The sequence below is a fragment of the Polistes fuscatus genome, unplaced genomic scaffold (assembly GCF_010416935.1).
Source record: "Polistes fuscatus isolate 324 unplaced genomic scaffold, CU_Pfus_HIC Scaffold1, whole genome shotgun sequence".
Lineage (NCBI taxonomy): Eukaryota > Metazoa > Arthropoda > Insecta > Hymenoptera > Vespidae > Polistes > Polistes fuscatus.
In genome coordinates, this window is record NW_025112997.1 from 19,261,113 (window position 1) to 19,282,196 (window position 21,084).

General features: G+C 31.9%; 2 protein-coding genes across 3 annotated transcripts; one reads left to right on the plus strand and one right to left on the minus strand.

Moving 5' to 3' along the window:
- The first annotated feature begins 126 nt into the window (after nt 1–126).
- Nucleotides 127–13,810, plus strand: LOC122517831 (dynein axonemal heavy chain 3). Its single transcript, XM_043636422.1, has 12 exons — nt 127–946; nt 1,060–1,289; nt 1,397–1,666; nt 1,746–2,108; nt 2,177–2,387; nt 2,467–2,694; nt 2,764–6,588; nt 6,669–6,974; nt 7,067–12,109; nt 12,183–12,340; nt 12,443–13,211; nt 13,290–13,810. Exons 1-12 carry the CDS (start codon nt 404–406, stop codon nt 13,584–13,586), a joined length of 12,243 nt encoding a protein of 4,080 aa, XP_043492357.1. The 5' UTR covers nt 127–403; the 3' UTR covers nt 13,587–13,810.
- A 587-nt stretch (nt 13,811–14,397) lies between these two features.
- Nucleotides 14,398–21,051, minus strand: LOC122526515 (UNC93-like protein MFSD11). 2 transcript variants are annotated; one of them, XM_043649974.1, is made up of 3 exons: nt 20,800–20,888; nt 16,172–16,272; nt 14,398–16,091 (listed from the first exon to the last, which is right to left on the minus strand). In XM_043649974.1, the coding sequence occupies exons 2-3, from the start codon at nt 16,242–16,244 to the stop codon at nt 14,980–14,982; spliced, it is 1,185 nt and encodes a 394-aa protein (XP_043505909.1). In that variant the 5' UTR covers nt 16,245–16,272; nt 20,800–20,888; the 3' UTR covers nt 14,398–14,979. The 2 variants fall into 2 exon arrangements, with proteins under 2 accessions (XP_043505909.1, XP_043505900.1); XM_043649965.1 differs by having other exon boundaries at nt 14,398–16,272; nt 20,800–21,051.
- Nucleotides 21,052–21,084: the final 33 nt, after the last annotated feature.

Here is a 21,084-nt window from a genome sequence, read left to right on the forward strand (position 1 = left end):
AACAAAAATTGTAATATAAAGTATTATTGAAATTAAATGTAATATTTTATTGTAAACAAATACGTAATATATTTATTTTATAATTCATATATAATAATAATGTATTCTTTTTGAAATTTTGCCTATTATTACAAATAAATATACTTCTTCATTAACTTACTATAATATTGTCACTATGGTTACATCGTAAACACGAGTGTTCGATTATTCCGAAGTTCACAGATTATAACATTGTGAGGTATCATAATTATAAATTTGAATGAAACATTTAATTGTTTATTAACATAAATTTGTATAATTGTTTTATAAAACCGTATCTTACTTTTTATGAAAAATTTGTCTTAGCTAGCGTTTGAATGTAAAGTTAACATTAAGTTACTTTTTTATAATGAATAGATAAAAAATGACGGATAAAAGATTTGTTTGTAACATACTTCCAAATATACCATGGATGCCAGTAGTGGAAGATTGTGCAAACTCGACAACAGAAGTAACTAATGCATTAGAATATGCTAAATATCCAAAACTATTAGAAGATCAATCATGGACGAAAGCAGTACCATACAAATATTGGTTTTCCTATACAAAACCAAGTGAAGGAATAGGAAGTATATATACTCCTACTTCAGCACAGTATCGTGTTACTACTTTAACAAAGAAAGAAAAACCATCAAAATGTTTACCATTTGGAGTTGAAAATAAGTTAAGGATGCCACCACGCGAATACGTTGAATTCTACAAAGAAGAGAGGCGACGAAAAAGAACAGGAAAGGATGATGAAGAAGGACAATTTTTTTCAGATAATATTATTAATTTGAAAGATTTGGCAGATGGTACATGGTTACATAGAAAAGCTGAGAAAGAGGCTAATCAAAATATTCAGAATAGAGAATTATTAATGAAAAAAAGAAAAGATAAATTGAAGAAAATCATTCTTGAGGAAGAAGTATGCATGTTTCATATATTATTAACAATAAATAATTGTTTCTTTACGCTATTTACTACTAAATCTATTATAATAATTAATATTTACAATGGAAGTAACAATGGACATTACAGATTGTACGAAGGAAGGAAGCAGAGATGCCAAGATCAATCGAAGATCAATTAGAAGAATTGATGATTCAGGTTGAAAGAGAGCAAAATCAAAAAATACGAGACGAAGATATTCAAAGACTTTTTTACTTAAGAAACGAGTGCATTGCCGATTATCATTTAGAACCATATGATTATAATAATATCGAAAATGCCAAAAAATTACTCGTTGGTAGATTACGAAAACGCGAAGAGTAAATCTCTATTGTTTATTACAATTGTTTTTCTATTGTTAATTACTTTTATAATTAACAATGGGTGTGGCTCGTTTTCCGTCTTATTTTAACAAATTTTCTTTCAGTTTTGACGGAATCATTCAAAAATTAGAAGGGGAAATAATCGATGATTACAAGAAGAGTCTTCGTTACTCCATAGTTGATTATATTCTTTTAGATTCGGAAGAAAGAAAACGTTTGCTTATAGAAACAATGCCCATGGAGTATCCTGTTTTAATTATTCATGCTCCAGTACCGTGGCATCAATATAAAATTTTATCTGATCATTTTATGGAATATAATCTTTTCATAACGAACGAGATATTGAGAGATATTCGGGATTTATGGTTTTCTAAGTTAGTTTTTTAAGTATATATAAATATTATTAAATATTCATGAATTTTATTATTGCAAGGGTATCATCATTTTTCTCAGATACCATAACACAACGATTTTTCAAATTCAAGACTTAGGAACGTTCCCAGTGGCAGCCACGGAAATTGAACCAAAAGTAAATGAATTGTGCGAAAATGCTGTTAATATGCTGACAAATAAATGGTTGGCCGATGTAGCAGATATTTTTTTCGAGAAAAAGTACGCGTGGTCGGGACTTTTTGAAAAAGGGCAACACGCATCAACGAGTCTAATTGAAAAATATTTTCGAGCCGTTAATTCTTTATTGTCAAGACAATTAAGAATTATGATAATGAAAACTATACGACATTTTAGAAATTTTCTTATGCAATATAGAACAGGAAATTATTTCGAAGGGGATTATAAGGATTTGATGTTTATTAAGTAAGCACAATCTCGTTCGTAAATTTATAGTTTAATTAATAGGTAATGCGATATAATTTACATTTTAGACCTCCTTTCATAACAGTGAATGTAGAAGTGGAAATTGGAACAACGAATTTGTATTGTAAACCAAGTATTTTTGATATACATACCATCGTTTCGAAATGTTTCGATAAAGTTCTCAATGTTGCTATGATTTTACCCAAAATCGAAGTGATTTTATTTCCTGAATTGGATCAAAAAGGTTTTCTGTTCTCAATATCACGATATGAAGACGAGGTGATATTAATTACATGAAACAAATTAATAGAATATTCATGTAAGTGCAATATATATATATTTACATTCATGTATGCAGGTATTGTTGTTAATTACCGATACATTAGATACGGTTGGTGCACACATCGCTGGCCCGCAAGAATATCTTAAACGTTATGAAGAATTATTATATATAATAGATGGAACAGCACAGAAGAATTTAAATGATTTCTTTAATATTGAACCATTTCCATTTTTGAGAGAGTTCGAGCAAAAGATCGACTTTTACGACAATTTAAGCAAAGAAATATCTGTATTTCAATGCAAGGTATATTAACAATAAAATGGAATTTTTTCTAATGGTATTATTTAAATAATTATTTTTTTTTCCATTTAGATACCACTGAATATGATTGAAATTGATTGTACCATTGTAAACGATACCATGCGACAAATACTTCATGAATTACGTTCACAAATTTGTGATTTTTTTGCGAATGAATTAAGATCGAATAATCGTGAACTGTGTTCTATCTTTGATGAAATAGCAGAAAATATTTCAAAGATGCCAGAAACTACGCAGGAAGTTGTCGAGCTTTATAATTATCTTTGCGAAAGTCGAGATTCAACGATGTTCAATTTGAGGAGTCGATTGGCACATTCCGCGGATTTGACATTATTTCTTTTTGATCATCAACCATTGACCGATGAAGATATTCAATTGAATTCACGTACTATAACGTGGCCGAAAGAAATGGAAATTGTAATGGATTTAGCGACAACCAGGTTGAACATGAGGAAAGAATTTCTTGAGGGTGTATTACGAAATAGACGAGATAATTTTGAGAAAAACATAAATGCTATGCAAACAGCAATCGAACAATTCAAAAGAAAGGATCCGCCTGTATTAACTATTGAAGAAATGGAACAAACAACCGAAGAGGTAGAGCAATTGTCAAATAATATGGCGGATATAAGAAAAGAAGCGGAAGAGATCAATGAAGAAGAAACACTCCTCGATATGGAATTAAGTCCGTACATGATGATACCTGCTATGTCATCAATTGTAGATATCTTTGATAAATTATGGCACATAGCGTTGAACTTTCATAAGAATTACGAAAAATGGTTTTACGGGCCTTTCGTTGGACTTGACGCCGACGAGATTCGCGACGAAGTCGAAGAGATTTGGAGAACACTTTACAAATTGTCACGGGTGCTCAGTGATATTCCCGGTGCGAGACGAGTCGCTGAAATGGTACGTGCCAAAGTTGAAAAATTTAAACAATTTATTCCAGTTCTTCAAACGGTTTGTACTCCTGGCTTAGAAGCTCGACATTGGGAACAAATCAGTCAAATTGTTAAAGTATCTATAGAACCCACGGATACCAGTTGCCTTTCCGATATGATTGAACACGGTTTATCCGTTCACATTGAGAAACTTGAAGAAATTTCGTCGGCTGCTATTAAAGAACACGCATTGTTGAGAAACCTGCAAAAGATGAAAAGCGAATGGGCTGAGATTTACTTTGAATTAACATTGTATCGGGATACTGGTGTAAACATATTGACGGCGGTAGACGATATACAAGTGTTGTTGGATGATCATATATTGAAAGTTCAGACAATGAGAGGTTCAGCTTTTGTGAAAGCTTTCGAAGAAGATATGCAAGCTTGGGAGGACAAATTAATCATGATGCAGGACATTATCGATCAATGGTTGATGTGTCAAGCTACTTGGATGTATCTCGAACCGATATTTAGTAGCGAGGATATCATGCGTCAAATGCCTACAGAGGCCAAAAATTTCCGACGAATTGACAAAATTTGGCGTAACATTATGATATATGTGACGAACAATAAAAGGGTTATCGATGCCACTGCTATGCCGAATATGTTGCAAGAATTTAAGCTTTGCAATACTTTATTGGAAGAAATACAAAAAGGTTTAAACGAGTATCTGGAAAAGAAACGTTTGTTCTTTCCAAGATTTTTCTTCTTGTCCAACGACGAGTTATTGGAAATACTTTCGGAGACGAAGGATCCGCAAAGAGTACAGCCACATTTGAAAAAATGTTTCGAAGGTATAAGCAAGTTACGTTTCACTAAAGATGAAGAAATAATTGGAATGTTATCGCGCGAGGAAGAATATATACCATTGAGTGGAAAGATTTATCCTGCCGATGCAAAAGGCATGGTTGAAAGATGGTTGTGCCAAGTAGAGGAACTAATGATCGCTTCTCTTCGTGATATAGCAGAGGAGAGTATAATTTCATATTTCGAAAGCGTGCGCGAAGAATGGATACTTTCCTGGCCAGGTCAAATAATTATTTGCTGCAGTCAGATTCACTGGACCAGCGAAGTATGTGAATCATTCGAAGACGAATCAACGTCGGATTATTTGAAAAAATGCGGCTATCAAATAGAAAATACCGTAGCTCTTGTTCGAGGCAAATTGGATCCAGGTGCTAGGATAACTTTAAATGTTTTGATCGTGATCGATGTACATGCGAGAGACATAGTCAGTTTGCTCGTTCAAGAAAATGTTAAAAACGTAATGGATTTTAACTGGATATCACAACTGCGTTATTATTGGATCAACAACAGCATCACAGTTGCGATGGTTACGACTGAAGTTCAATATGCCTTCGAGTATCTTGGAAATACATCACGTTTAGTAATTACACCTTTGACGGATCGTTGCTACAGAACGCTTATGGGTGCATTGAAATTAAACTTAGGTGGATCACCGGAAGGTCCAGCTGGAACAGGAAAAACTGAAACTGCAAAAGATTTGGCTAAAGCAGTGGCCAAGCAATGCGTAGTTTTCAATTGTTCCGAAGGTCTCGATTACAAAGCAATGGGGAAATTTTTCAAGGGCATAGCACAGTCTGGTGCTTGGGCATGCTTCGATGAATTTAATCGTATAGAACTCGAGGTTCTTTCTGTTATTGCTCAACAGATCTTGTCCATACAGATGGCGATAAGTATGAAATTAGAAAAGTTCATATGCGAGGGTACCGAAATTAAATTAAATCCTACTTGTTACGTTATCATTACGATGAATCCTGGTTACGCTGGACGTCAAGAACTTCCGGACAATTTGAAGGTGCTATTTCGAACCGTTGCCATGATGGTACCAGATTACGCTATGATTGGAGAAATTACTCTTTATTCTTATGGTTTTACCGATGCTAAGAATCTTGCTGAGAAAATAGTTCATACATATAAGTTGTGTTCGGAACAATTGAGTTCACAAAATCATTACGATTACGGTATGCGAGCAGTAAAAACTGTTCTTATTGCTGCTGGCAATCTGAAATTGAAACATCCAACACGGAACGAGTCCGTCATAGTTCTACGAGCGATCGTAGACGTTAATCTTCCAAAATTTTTAGCTCAAGATGTACCTTTATTCAATGGAATATATACCGATCTATTTCCAGGTATTACCTTGCCTCAACCTGATCGTGGAGAACTTATAGATCGTCTCAAAATTAGTTTAGAGAAAAAAAATCTTCAAGCTACTTCTTGGTACATAGAGAAAATCATACAAATTTACGAAATGATATTAGTACGTCATGGATTAATGATCGTTGGAAATGCATTAGGAGGTAAAACTCAAGCATATCAGACATTAGCAGAATCATTGGGTGATCTTGCTGGAACAAGAAGAGCCACTATGAGAGAATTTAAAACAATTTATAGGATAATCAATCCAAAAGCTATTACAATTGATCAATTGTATGGTAGCTTCGATCCGGTATCTCATGAATGGAATGATGGTGTACTGGCTAATACTTTTCGTGAGTTTGCACAATCTTTGTCCCTGGAACGAAAATGGATTGTCTTCGATGGGCCAGTGGATGCGATATGGATCGAAAGTATGAACACAGTATTGGACGATAATAAAAAGCTTTGTTTAATGTCCGGTGAAATTATTCAAATGTCCAACAAAATGAACATGATATTCGAGCCAGCCGATCTAGAACATGCATCGCCAGCCACTGTTAGCAGGTGCGGAATGATTTACATGGAACCTTCTCAGCTTGGTTGGATGCCATTTTTTGAATCTTACAAAAAATATCTCAAAGAAAAATTACTCTCAGAGCAATTCGAGCTTATCGTAGAAATAATCGAATGGTTGATCGAACCAGTTTTAACGTTCGTTAAATATAACTGCACGACATTCATCGATACGTCAGAACTTCATATGTTTTTGGTAATTATAATATACAGTTACATTATTGATGTTAAAAGTGTAAAGTTAAATATATATTATCACAATATTATGGTTATTAGTCGCTAACAAGGCTCTTGACTATAATGCTAGAAGAAGAGACTCAAGTTAGTACAGTGTGGCTACAATGTGTACTATTATTCTGCATTATTTGGGGTATTTGTCCAACATTAACTGGCAATAGCAGGAAAATATTCGATTCTTATTTTCGGAAACTATTACTCGGTAATATAGATAAATATCCAAGGCCTAAGGCATTTAAGTTGACGAAACAACAATTATTTCCCGACAGAGATACTGTTTACGATTGGGTGTATGATAAGAAAAATAATGGATGTTGGATATCATGGATGGATACTATGGCACAAGTATGAAAATACTTTCCTCTACTTTTCTTTTACTTTTTTCCTCTTGTGTTTTCAAAAGAAAAAAAATATAAAAAATATTTACTTATTTGCAGGTACCTTTACCAGCAAATGCCAAAGCAAGCCAGCTCATTATTCAAACTACTCAAGTTTCTATGCAACGATTCTTTATCAAAAATTTGGTACACAAGAATGTACCGATATTGTTTGTAGGACCAACTGGTACTGGCAAATCAGCGATAATTCTTAATTATTTAGAAGAATTACCACGAGAACAATACATCGAAAATGTTATAAATTTTAGCGCTCGTACGAGCGCTTCACAAACTCAGGAAATTGTGATGTCTAAATTAGATCGAAGAAGAAAAGGAGTTTATGGGCCAGCGATGGGTAAAAAATGTGTGCTCTTTGTGGATGACTTGAGTATGCCACAAAAAGAAACATACGGAGCACAACCACCTATTGAACTATTACGTCAGTTCATAGATCACGGTTATTGGTTCGATCCAAAGGAAACGAGTATATTATATTTAGTAGATATTTTATTAATCGCAGCTATGTTACCACCGGGAGGTGGTTCCAACGTTGTTACGCATCGACTTACTCGTCACATGCATATAATTGGTATAGAATTTTTCGAAGAGGCTACATTGAGTAAAATTTTCACCTCAATTCTCGAATGGCATTTCTCTAAAGGTTTCGTACCGGAAGTTTCTCGATTAGGAAAAATGGTTGTTAACGCTACTATGGATATATTTCTAACTGCTATCCAAAGGTTTTTACCTACACCGGCTAAAAGTCATTACACCTTTAATTTGCGAGATTTCAGTCGCGTGATCGGAGGTATATTATTGGTACCAGCAGTTAGAATGAAAGATCCCGATAAACTTATTAGATTATGGATACACGAGGTATATAGAGTTTTTCATGACAGGCTTGTCGATGACGATGATCGTGAAATGCTTTTCACCATGGTAAAACATACATGTTATGAACACTTGCGTCAACCATTAGAAAAAGTTCTTGCCAGTTTTTTAAAAGAGGACGAAAAAATCATTAATAGTACTCATATTCGTGATTTATTTTTCGGCAATTACATGGAACCTGATGCCGATCCCAAGATTTACGACGAAGTAACGAATTTGGAAGATTTGCAAGAGAAAATGGATTATTATTTGAACGAATACAATATGACATCGAGATCACCGATGTCTTTAGTTCTTTTTAGATTTGCTATAGAACATGTTTCTCGTATTTCTCGAGTACTATTACAAGACAATGGCCATGCTATGCTCGTTGGAATTGGTGGCTCGGGTAGACAGTCTTGTACAAAATTAGCGACTAGTATGTCCGAGTATATGTTCTATCAAATTGAAATGTCTAGAACTTACGGATATACCGAATGGCAAGATGACTTGAGACAACTTTTATTACGCATTGGATGTGATGGAAAACCTACGGTATTTCTATTCGCAGATAATCAAATAACAGATGAATCCTTCGTTGAAGATATAAATATACTTCTTAATACCGGCGATGTACCGAATTTATATGGTATCGAAGAGATGGCTGTGATTTTGGAAAAGATGATGAACGTAGCACGAGAAACGGGTGGTAAGAAAGTAGAGACTACGCCATTGACGCTTTACAATCTTTTCATCGAAAGAATAAAGAAAAATCTTCACATAGTACTCACCATGTCACCGATCGGTGATTCATTTAGAAATCGAACTAGGATGTTTCCTTCTTTAATCAATTGTTGTACCATAGATTGGTACACTTTGTGGACACAGGATGGTCTTGAAAAGGTAGCCAGAACGTCATTACAAAATTTGAACATTGATTCTGAATTACGAGAGAAGTGTGTTCACATTTGTCAAGAATTTCACACGAGTGTTTCCGCCGCGAGCGAGGATTATTATAAAAATCATCATAGAAGGTATTACGTAACTCCTACGAGTTTTCTACAACTAATATCGTCTCTCTATAGACTTTACGAAGAGAAAGTCAATCAAATTACAAACCAAGAAAGTCGATACGTTACTGGATTAGAAAAGTTGGATTTCGCGGCAGGACAAGTGGCTGTCATGCAAGAGGAATTAAAAATGTTGCAACCGAAATTAGTGGCGCAATCACAGTTGAGTGATAAACTGATGATAAGAATCGAACAGGATACCATCAACGTAGAAGCTAGAAAAGAAATAGTAGCTGCAGATGAAGCATCGGCTAACGAAGCTGCTGCTGCTGCTCAAGCTATTAAAGATGATTGCGAGAGTGATCTAGCTGAAGCTACGCCTGCATTAGAAGCGGCTCTGGCAGCATTAAATACATTGAAACCAGCAGATATTACTATCGTCAAATCCATGAAGAGTCCACCAGCTGGTGTCAGATTAGTTATGGAGGCTGTTTGTGTATTGAAAGGTGTTAAACCTGAAAAGGTGCAAGATCCCAAAACCGGTAGAACTGTTGAAGATTATTGGCCAGCTTCCATTAGAATGCTAGGTGATATGAGATTTCTTGATAGTTTGAAAAATTTCGACAAGGATAACATACCTCCCGCGTACATGAAAATAATTCGTGATAAATTTATAAACGACAGAAGTTTTCAACCTGAAGTTATTAAAAAAGTATCTACTGCTTGCGAAGGTCTTTGCAGATGGGTACGTGCCATGGAAGTTTACGATCGCGTTATCAAAGTTGTAGCACCGAAAAGAGCAATGTTAGCCGAGGCCGAGGCTGAATTAGCAATACAAATGGAAATGTTAAATGCTAAGAGAGCACTTCTGCAAGAAGTTACGCAAAAATTGCAATCCCTTAACGATGAATTTGCGGAATGTATGAGAGAGAAAAAGAAACTTGAAGATCAGATCGATCATTGTACTCAGAAATTGGATAGAGCTGAAAAATTATTGGGTGGTTTAAGTGGAGAAAAAACTCGATGGAACGAAACAGCGATGGCACTTGGTGCCAGTCTCCAAAGCGTTATCGGAGATGTATTGTTGTCTTCCGGTGTTGTCGCTTACTTGGGTGCCTTTACTATAGAGTATAGAAATGATCTTATAAGTAAATGGCACGCATCATGCACAAAAGCAAATATTCCATGTGGAAAGCATTTTAATTTGATAGACATCCTTGGTGAACCAGTGAAGATCAGAGCATGGACGATTCATGGATTACCTGCGGATAATTTTTCTATAGAAAATGCCATAATCGTAATGAATGCTGATCAATGGCCTCTCATGATAGATCCACAAAATCAAGCTAATAAATGGGTTAAAAATATGGAAAAACAAAACAAATTATCTGTTATAAAACTAACCGATCCTAATTACGTCCGTGTCGTAGAAACTGCGTTGCAATTCGGTACGCCGGTTTTGTTGGAAAATATTCTTGAAGAGATAGATGCGATATTAGAGCCAGTGTTAATGAAAAATGTTTATAAACAAAGAGGCATATCTTACATTAAATTTGGGGAAAATGTTCTCGAGTATAACTCGAATTTTCGTTTCTACATCACAACTCGTTTACGTAATCCCCATTATCTACCAGAAATAGTAGTAAAAGTAACATTATTAAATTTTATGATTACACCTCAAGGTTTGGAGGATCAACTTTTAGGAATAGTCGTCGCACGGGAATTACCGATTCTCGAGGAAAAAAAGAATCAATTGATTGTCGAAGGTGCAAACAATCGACGTATATTAAAGGAGATAGAAGACAAAATATTGGAAGTCTTGTCGACTTCGGAAGGAAATATATTGGAAGATGAAACAGCTATAAAAATACTTTCGACTTCGAAAGTTTTGTCGGAAGATATCGAAGCTAAACAAAATGCAGCTGCTAAAACGGCAGTTGAAATCGATCAGGCTCGTGATGGTTACAAACCAGTTTCAAAGCATGGCTCAGTACTTTTCTTTTGTATTTCCGAATTAGGCAATGTCGATCCTATGTATCAATATTCATTGTCATGGTTTATTCATCTTTATATCATGTCGATAACCAACAGCGAAAAATCGATTACTTTAAATGTACGAATGAAAAATCTCAATTCTCACTTTACAGCGAATATCTACAGAAACGTATGTCGTTCCCTCTTTGAGAATCATAAATTGATGTTCTCATTGATACTCTGCGTTGGTCTTATGCGTGCCGAAGGAAAATTAAACGAAGATTTATGGACGTTTTTATTAACAGGAGGAATTGTATTGGACAATCCTTATCCAAATCCAGCACCATCCTGGCTTTCTGATAAATCCTGGTCAGAAGTGGTGCAAGCAAGCGCTTTACCCGGTATGGAAAATTTTAAAATGTCTTTAAAACAATACACTTCAATGTGGAAAAATTGCTACGATTTATCGAATCCAGAAAAAGAAAAATTACCGACACCATTCGAACACTTAGATGCTCGAAATTTTGAGAAACTTATTATTATTCGATGTATCAGGCCTGACAAGATTGTAGCATCTATTCAAAAATTTATAATAGAAAATATGAATCAATCTTTCGTTGAGCCCCCACCATTCGATCTTCAAGGATCATACAACGACTCAACTAATATCACACCTTTGATTTTTATACTTTCCCCGGGTTCTGATCCGATGGCAGGTTTAATTAAATTCGCCGAGGATAATGGTTTGTCGAAAAAAGATCTAATGACCATATCATTAGGTCAAGGCCAAGGTCCGATAGCAACCAATATGATTCAACAGAGCATCCAAACCGGTGAATGGGTCATTTTACAGAATTGCCATCTCGCTGTCTCCTGGATGAAGGAATTGGATAGAATTTGTGACGAAATCATTACACCAGAAAATACGCACCCCAAATTTCGATTGTGGCTTACGAGTTATCCATCCGCAGCATTTCCTGTTTCCATCTTACAGAATGGCGTTAAAATAACAAACGAACCACCCAAGGGCTTGAAGAATAATTTATTGCGCAGTTATTTGAATGATCCTATTTCTGACACGAAATTTTTTCATAGCTGTTCTAAAATATTGGAATGGAGAAGCCTTTTGTTTTCCTTGTGTTTCTTTCATGCCGTAGTTCAAGAAAGACGAAACTTTGGACCATTAGGATGGAATATTCCTTACGAATTTAATGAATCCGATTTACGCATTAGCATTTTACAATTGCAGGTGAAAAACATATTGTATTTTTTAAATCTTATTATATAAACTTTTAATTTTAACCTACTTAGATTTTTTTCAGCTGTTTTTAAATGATTACGAGGATATACCATTCGATGCGCTTCTGTATTTAACAGGAGAATGCAATTACGGAGGACGAGTAACGGATGATAAGGATAGACGTTTGCTTAATTCATTATTAAAAAATTTCTATAATCCAGAAGTCGTTACAAATAGACAGTAAATATGTCTCTATGCGTCGAATATTATTTTGTTCTTTTTTTTTTTAACACAATTTATTTATCAAAATCGTGAACCTTTTACTAACTTATTTTATTGTAGATATTCCTTCTCTCCGAGTGGAATTTACCACTTACCTAAAAACACCGATTACGAAGGTTGTATCGATTACATAAGACATTTACCTATTAATCAAGCACCTGAGGTATATGGTCTGCACGATAATGCAGATATTACAAAAGATAACCAAGAATCGATGCAATTACTTGAGGATGCTCTCTTGACGCAACCACAAATAAGTGGAGTAACTGCTGAACGAGATGTTGATGAAATGGTGTATAATCTCGCTGCTGATATATTATCGAAAATGCCAGCACAATTTGATATGGAAGAAGTTGCGGAAAAATATCCCGTGTTGTATATGAACAGTATGAATACCGTTTTACGACAGGAACTAATTAAATTTAATCAGTTAACAAGTGTTATAAAGAGTACGTTGATAAATGTACAAAAAGCCATAAAAGGTCAAGTATTGATGTCACCAGAATTAGAAGAGGTATTTACTTGTATGAATATCGGTAAAGTACCTTCTGCGTGGGATAGAAAATCGTATCCTTCGTTGAAACCATTAGGAAGTTATGTTAATGATCTATTAGCAAGAATACAATTTTTACAAGATTGGATTGATAATGACGCACCAGTTATATTTTGGATCTCCGGTTTTTTCTTTACTCAGTCATTCCTTACCGGGGTTTTACAAAATTATGCTCGCAAACATAAGATACCTATCGATCTGATAGAGTTTGATTTTGACGTTACGAAATTTGAAACAACGGTTGATAGTTCACCGTCTAGTGGTGTTTATATAAGAGTACGTTTACGTATGTCGTCTTATCAGGAAATTTCTCTTTTCTTTATCATTGTCATTCAATTTTGATCTTATTTTTAGGGTCTTTTTCTAGAAGGTGCAAGGTGGAACAGAGAGACGGGTTCGTTAGATGAATCAAGACCTAAAGTTATGTTTGATTCTTTGCCTATAATTTGGTTGAAACCAACTCTAAAATCCGAACTTTCGTTTCCATCGGTTTATCATTGTCCCATTTATAAAACGAGCGCGCGACGTGGTGTCTTAGCAACAACAGGACATTCTTCAAACTTTGTTATGTATATTTTTCTTCCGACATTGATCGATGAATCGCATTGGATAAATAGAGGTGTAGCCAGTCTTTGTCAGCTGGATGATTAAAATATATTTAGTCTGAAAATAATTAGTTTTATCCTAAATATGGTCAAAGTATTTTAATACTGGGTATATAAAATATATGGGAAACACAATATGAATCAATATAAATATTGTATTCCTTGGAAAATAATTTCAACCAAATGTGTAATTTTCGTGTACTTTCATAACACGATTTAATTATAAATACATATATTTATCTACAACAACTTGACATATTTCATCTTATTTCAAATTTATGTTTTCATACAATACAATATATGTATATATATAAAATATATAGAATATATAGAATGAAACAATTTAAACATAACTATGTATTCATTCTTCCATAAATCAAGTATAACAACAATGAAGTTAAAATTGTTTCTTTGATTATGTACAATACAGTACCTTGGATCTATATAATCCGTCTAACAAATTGAATCAGTAGAGGAAGACACACGCACTATTGGTTGACGAATGGTAATCAATTGTTAAATTAAAGATGTAATTTACACATTTAAATCATTGTTGGAACTTGCTTTCATTTTCTGCCCGGAGAAGAATAAATGTGCATTTGTGTGTGTGTGTGTGTATTTTTACCATTATTGATTCAACACTTTGGACGGATCATAATTTGATTATTATCCTATAAAAATCCTATGAATGTTCAATAAAAATATTTGAAAAGTTTGTCTACATCAGATTCATAATCGAACGTACAAATATTTTCTACAAAAAAAATTAAATTTGAATAATTTCCTTCGACTTCTCCTGATAAAAAATATAATCGGAATATTTCTTGAAAGTTTATAAATATATATATATATAAATTACGATCCCACTGTTGCAGTCTTTTTATATATTTGTAGAAAATTATATTAACTTAATCGGATTAAAAATTTACATATGGAACATTTACCATTTTCTATTAGTAACAATTGATATTATTACTTTAATAACATTCAAACTTATTTCTAATTTATGTAAAAATTTATAAATTACGATTTTATTAAAAAAAATTCAATTTTTCGAATCATTAATTATACCTAATGTGTATGTTATAATGCATACATATACATGTGTGTGTGTGTGTGCGTAAATTACTTTTCACATATTTTCCCTATTAAATTTTATTATTTATAGTACAAGAATCAACTGACAAAATAAAAGAGAATGATAAGAAAAACTCACGTATTTACAAATGTAACGTCTTCATCGACACAGCCATTGTTGATTCATAACTATAATAAAACGATTATTGTCAAAATTCGTATTAATTTCGATATTTTTTTTTCTATTCTGATTAAAAAAAGTGATCATAAGAATATCGCATATATAATAATTCGATCGTGATAAAACGATCATTTAAAATTGCACCGATCGATCTCGAATATTTTCTATAAAAATAATTTCTTCAATCATCTATACTTTGTCCTTCGACAATCGCTGGATCGATGTCAGGTTGATTCTCGTTTAGACAATTTCGCGCTTTTCGTTCGACTATAACGAACGTAGTTGTTCCGATAATAATAGAAACTAGCAATATAAATAATTGAAGATGTAAACCAATTTTGCTACTGTAAGCAAAGCTGACTGCTGCAGCTACCGATTGACAAAATTTAAATAGAGCAAATGCAGATGCACTTTCTATTGCGAACAAAACTCCGAGTAAGGAATAAACCTGAGTGTTGAAGCAAGCATCGCCAAAACCCAACGCAAGGCTTCCTGCCATAGCAAGAATAGAAGAGGGTTCTATATATCCTTTCTCATCCGTATCAATGAAGGATGCTGAATTAGGTAAATTTAAAAATATACTGATAAAAGCAAATAGATGAGTAATACAGCCAATGATAACAACGGGCGAACCACTGCAAATATTTGATACTTTAGATGCGAAAATACCGAACAAGGTACCTCCAGTAACTTCGCCAATTCCTACAAATATACCCGATAAACCGATCAATCTTTTACGTGACTCACCCATAGCTTTGGTGAAACCTATACTAGTAGCATATACACCGGAAAAGAAAGTCAACTGTAGACCCGTATAAATGAATGTGAAGGATAGAAAAATCATCCTTGGTGTAACGAAAAGAGAAAATGCGTCTCTCAAAGCATACCAAGCTGCTAAAAGAGGTTTCTCTTTCGCTGGCTCGGGTATATGAAGTTCTTTGTCAGCGCTGGATACTCCTTCGGCTTCTCCCAGAGCATATCTCTGTGGTACTTTTCTTAACAATGATAAAATAATCGTACCAAAAACTGCTAAACCAATTAGTACGATGAATACGGTTTGTCGTACAGATTGTTCTATATGTTCGTTTGTAAACATAAAATAAACGAATAGGTTGCCGATGAAGAGAGATGATTGAAATATTGCCCAAAACAAACCGGCATTCCTCGACATTGTTTCATTGTCGCTATTTTCCGTAAGATATTGTCCATGTCCTGTCCATATAAAAGCTGCACCAGCTCCGAGAATAGCTGATACAGTATAGAGAAAAGCCGGATGTGGCCATAAAAAGGACGCTATGAAGAGAACGTAACAGCAACAACCGGTTACTATGGCGACTCTAGGACCCGTCAATGATATGTATGATGGTGCTAACCAGTTGCAAATAGCGAAAACAGCATACAAAATCGCCAGACTGGTATATGCATCAGCGTTGAAACTAGGATCATCCTTTCTTATACTCGCTAGGACAGTTTGCTGCGAACAAAACAAAAATATTTTAATTGGTAACAGATAATCTTTCAGATAATATATATATATTATAATATGTATATATGTATATGCATTATTTACATTCTAATCGTGTTTGACAGTCCTCTATACTCTAAGGCTTTTAATGAAAACAATTGAAATTACTCAAGACCATCTTCGATTTGTCCTAATTCTTGAAATATCAATACCAAAGGTGAAAGTATGATAATTACTTATATATATATATATTTTTTTTTATTCGTTTTTTTTATAAACTATAAGAATATTTTAATATAAATATGCAGTCCCATTGAAAAAAAAAAAATACGATGACTTGATATCTCGAATAAAATGACCTTGACAAAAAATGCAGCCTTTCACGATATCGGCGCCTTCGAATGAAATATTTTTTTCTTCTGAATTTTTTTTCTATTGTACGAAATAAACAAAATATTTTAGGTGTTAGATGAAAGACCCTGTATACCGATACCGGTGTCGCGTTCTGCCTTTTCGACGAAAAACAGAAAGAACGCGTCAGCATTAAAATGGTTTAATATATCCAAGTTTCATAGATCATCGTATATTCACAATGTGTACTGATATCAGATAACAATAAAATCGTTCAAACCGATTGATTTTATTCTATATCGAATCACGTATAAGATACGTCATATTAATTACGATAGAGAAGTTTTATTATTGAAAGTTATTTATATATATTAAATTTTGTTATATTTATTTTGTTATTCTTCTGTTGTATTTCATATATTAAATACGAATGAAAATTGTGTTCGTAAAGAATCTACGATAATTTTGCCCATGAGGAAGTAATCTATCAACGTTTTCAACGTGTGCATCTAAATCCCCCGCTATAAACATATCACTATCTACAGATAAATAAATACATATATATGTTAACTTTGATAAAATAATATCAATATAAATTAATTTCGTTAAGAATAATATATATATATACATATAGCCATTTATATTCGATTAATAACTATATATCATAGATTGAAAGAAAAAAGAATACAAACTAAAAAATAAAATTAACAAATTTAAATAAATTTACAAATGTAAATAAAATATACAAATTTAAAAATAAAATTTACAAACTCGATAATTATTTCAACTTAAAAAAAACAATTTTCCAACACATTTCTAAAGTAATATTTTTTAATTGTAGATATTAGAAAAAGAAAAATATAAAAAAGATCAATTTGAAAAAGATAGTAACCACGATAACTGATTGGATTAATTTAATATCTAATAAAAATATACGATTTTGTGTCGTAAAATAAGATAAATGAATTAATAAGTTTTTTTGTTCACTGACGTATAAAAAAACACGTGTTTTTAAACGAACATATGTGTACACACTTAATATTGTACTATTATATTATATAGATCGTATAAACAAGAATTATTTAAACAACGAATACACGAATTCTTTCTCTTATACGAAGAAAATATAATTATTAGAAAAATTAAATGTTGAGATATGTTAATCACTTGAAAACGTGTTAATAGGATATTTACGAGACACAATATAAAAGCTACAATTAAGATTGGTATATATTACTAAAATTTTATGTACAATTTTAACAACCATTAAAGTAAAAATTTAGTCAGTCACATATAATTATTTCGATAGAGATAATACTGTTCGAATAGCGTACAAAAAACGCGACGTAAAAACGTTTAAATATAAAATTCAAACAATTCAAACATTTGTTAAGTTCTCAAAAGAATATATTGAAGTGATACTTGATATCTGAAGCACTCGCCTCATTTTATCTTATTTTATCTTTTAAAATCCCATTTTTTCACCTAACTTTTCGATAACTTGTTTAATAACATCTTAGATAAATGATATTTCACAGAAGTTAATTGTAAAATTGAGTTTTATTGCAAATAATAGATCACCGATGTTACGATATAAAAAATAAACTAGTCTCATTTAACAATAAGAGAAATAACTGAACGTTATTTTAAATATTTAAATATACATCGTAAGAAAATATAATTCATTATTATTTTGTTTCTTGTTTTTTTTTTTTTTAATATTATTTATTCAAATTGTTCTAATTTCTGAAAGTGTAATTTTCACACATCACTTCTATTTATTTTACAATGAATTATTATTAATATACAATCTCGTACGTTACAACAAACAATTGATAATTTCCGAACGATAATGAAATAGAAAAATTTTGAAAATTGTATTCTTCAGTAATAGGATTAACCTACTTTTTTTCTATAAATAGAACAATCGCATATTGTTAGATTATTTTTCTATTGATAATATATTTTTACATAGTCTTCTAATATAACGATAACGTTCTAATAACATAAACCGGTTAAGAATATACCAATAATTGCATTCTCGATATGAAAATATCTTTAACGCACATTGGCCGCATTTTCTATTTAAAAAAATAGAAATAGAAAATAAAGATTAAATTTGATTGATAATAAATCCGAAAAAAGAGAACAAAATATATTAGTAATTAACTACATTTTATGTCACGTAAAATGTTTCGTATATAATTTAAACAAATAAATAAGTTTTTAATAGAAATAGTTTATTATAAAAATTAATATTATTAATAATACATTTAAACAATTTCTTCTTGTTTTAAAATATTAAATAGCATGTTTTATTATTAGCAGAGAAAATTATTGCACATGTGTAAAACGAATTAAATCTCTAATCAAAAAAAAAAAATAATAATAAAAATAATTATCTGCACAGTGACATTTTCGATCTTTTTACCGATACAACTGACAATACAATACTACTACATATACGTTTATGTAAGTGAATTGAAAATGTGTCTGGATGCATTTATAGTGCATTTATAGTACATTATAATATGATCTTGGTAAATTGACGATCATTTTATATTCAAACTTCAGTCTGTAAAGACTAGAGAACATCACCACGAAGTGTAAAACGTAGTGTAAATAAATTTGCAAGATTCACAGAATTACACGAAGATCAAATCTGGAATTTCAACGAATAGAAACGTTTCAATGATGCAATTGCAATTAAATTAAAAAATAACCGATAATTTTATTAAATTGATATAATATATGTTCAAACAAAAGTTTATAAATTTTTTTAATAATTGTGTATATATATACAATAACAGAAAGTATTCAAACATAATTGCAAAAATATTTCTCATAGTTTTTTACATTATTAAATTATTAGAAAATTAACAGGACGTATTCGTAAAACTATGCTAATAGTGAAAATTTGTTCAAACTTTTACCAACAACGATTTCACGTTAGAAAGTTATCTTGTCTCGGAACATAACGAAGTTATAGAACCGCAAGAATGGTAATCACATAATTCATAAAAATTCGTGACTCTACACTATGTTATTATTATTAAAACACATTCGGTGTTGGAGTGGCAGTTGTTTGGACGAAACTTTTAACTGGGAATACGACATAGAATAATTTGTAATATAAAATATAAAAAAAGAAATATATAAAAATGTAAAATTATAGTATATTCCAAAAAAATACTTTTCTCTCTCGAAATATTTTGAATCGAATGTACTATTGTGTTAAGACTCTAATCAATTGTTTTTTTTAGATCGCTAGATAAACGATATCAATTTTTGTTTTTCTCATTTGTTATAAAAGCTTGCAAAAAAATTACAAAATATACTCTCAAATAAAACAATAAAATTGAAACTTGAAGAGCCGATAATTAATCATCGATTGTAAAATATAATAATATTGAAAAAGAAAAAATATCATAACAGGTTCTCTGTCAAAGTGAAAAACTTTAAAAGTACACAAGTGCCTTGTTAAGATTAATACTTTATATACAAAATAAACACATATACATACAACTGTAAAATATAATTCTAACAACTAGAAATAGATAATATTCTTTTCTAACTGATAATAAAAAAAAAAGACAAAGTACAAAATTGCATCAATACGAAAGAATTTTATTTTTTAACATAGACTTTTCACGTAAAATGTTGAATATATCGTATAACTTATATTTAACATTTTCTTCTTATACTTTCATATGAATAATAAGAAAAAGAATTGAGATTTATGAAAAAAAATTTATTTATTTATTATTATTTTATTGACTTAAATACATTACGACTATGACAGAATATAATTTCGTAATAATTATTCCTTCGTTCCGTAATGTTCAACAGGTGTTTCGATATTTCAGTCGCATGCAAATAAATTATTCGTTGTGACTTTAACGTTTCGTGATCCTTTGAATATAGAACAACGTTGTTTAATTAAAATCTGTCGCGTCTTTAGTGATAAATATAATATATAAACGGATAAGATAAAAATATTAAAAAATGATATTAAAAATTGTTGATTGCTATTAAATACCGCGAAATAATCTTATTTAAACATAAGAATATATATTTGATCAATGGTAATGTTTAATTATAAAACTCAACGTAAGAACAACGACGCAATAGCGCGCGATAGAAAATCGAAATGCCACAAGTATTACGGTCACGTGGTAAACTCACCTCGATGTTACTCATAGTTTGAAAGGCCGTAAACACCATCATGAAACCAAAACTTAGTACTATAACATTTATGAAACCTTTATCAATTGCCATGATTGTTGATAATTAAAATATAACTTTATTTTGTCGATAAAATTTTAATTATTCTAAATCTTTAATTTCACGTTTCGTGTTCGCGTTTGGAACAATCAAGTTACACCGAAACGAAAACTGCACGATGCACAGATGGTCACGGCATGAATGAAGTGAAAATTATGCCGTGACGTTTCACAATACAACATACTT

What these genes read in the sequence shown, in the direction of transcription:
- LOC122517831 (XM_043636422.1), top strand. Translation starts at nt 404, where the DNA reads ATGACGGATAAAAGATTTGTTTGTAACATACTTCCAAATATACCATGG. An exon ending in TTAGCATTTTACAATTGCAG is followed by an intron (nt 12,110 to 12,182) that starts GTGAAAAACATA and finishes GATTTTTTTCAG; the next exon opens with CTGTTTTTAAATGATTACGA. An exon ending in CTAGTGGTGTTTATATAAGA is followed by an intron (nt 13,212 to 13,289) that starts GTACGTTTACGT and finishes TCTTATTTTTAG; the next exon opens with GGTCTTTTTCTAGAAGGTGC.
- LOC122526515 (XM_043649965.1), bottom strand. Translation starts at nt 20,892, where the DNA reads ATGGCAATTGATAAAGGTTTCATAAATGTTATAGTACTAAGTTTTGGT. An exon ending in AAACTATGAGTAACATCGAG is followed by an intron (nt 16,273 to 20,799) that starts GTGAGTTTACCA and finishes TTTTGTTCGCAG; the next exon opens with CAAACTGTCCTAGCGAGTAT.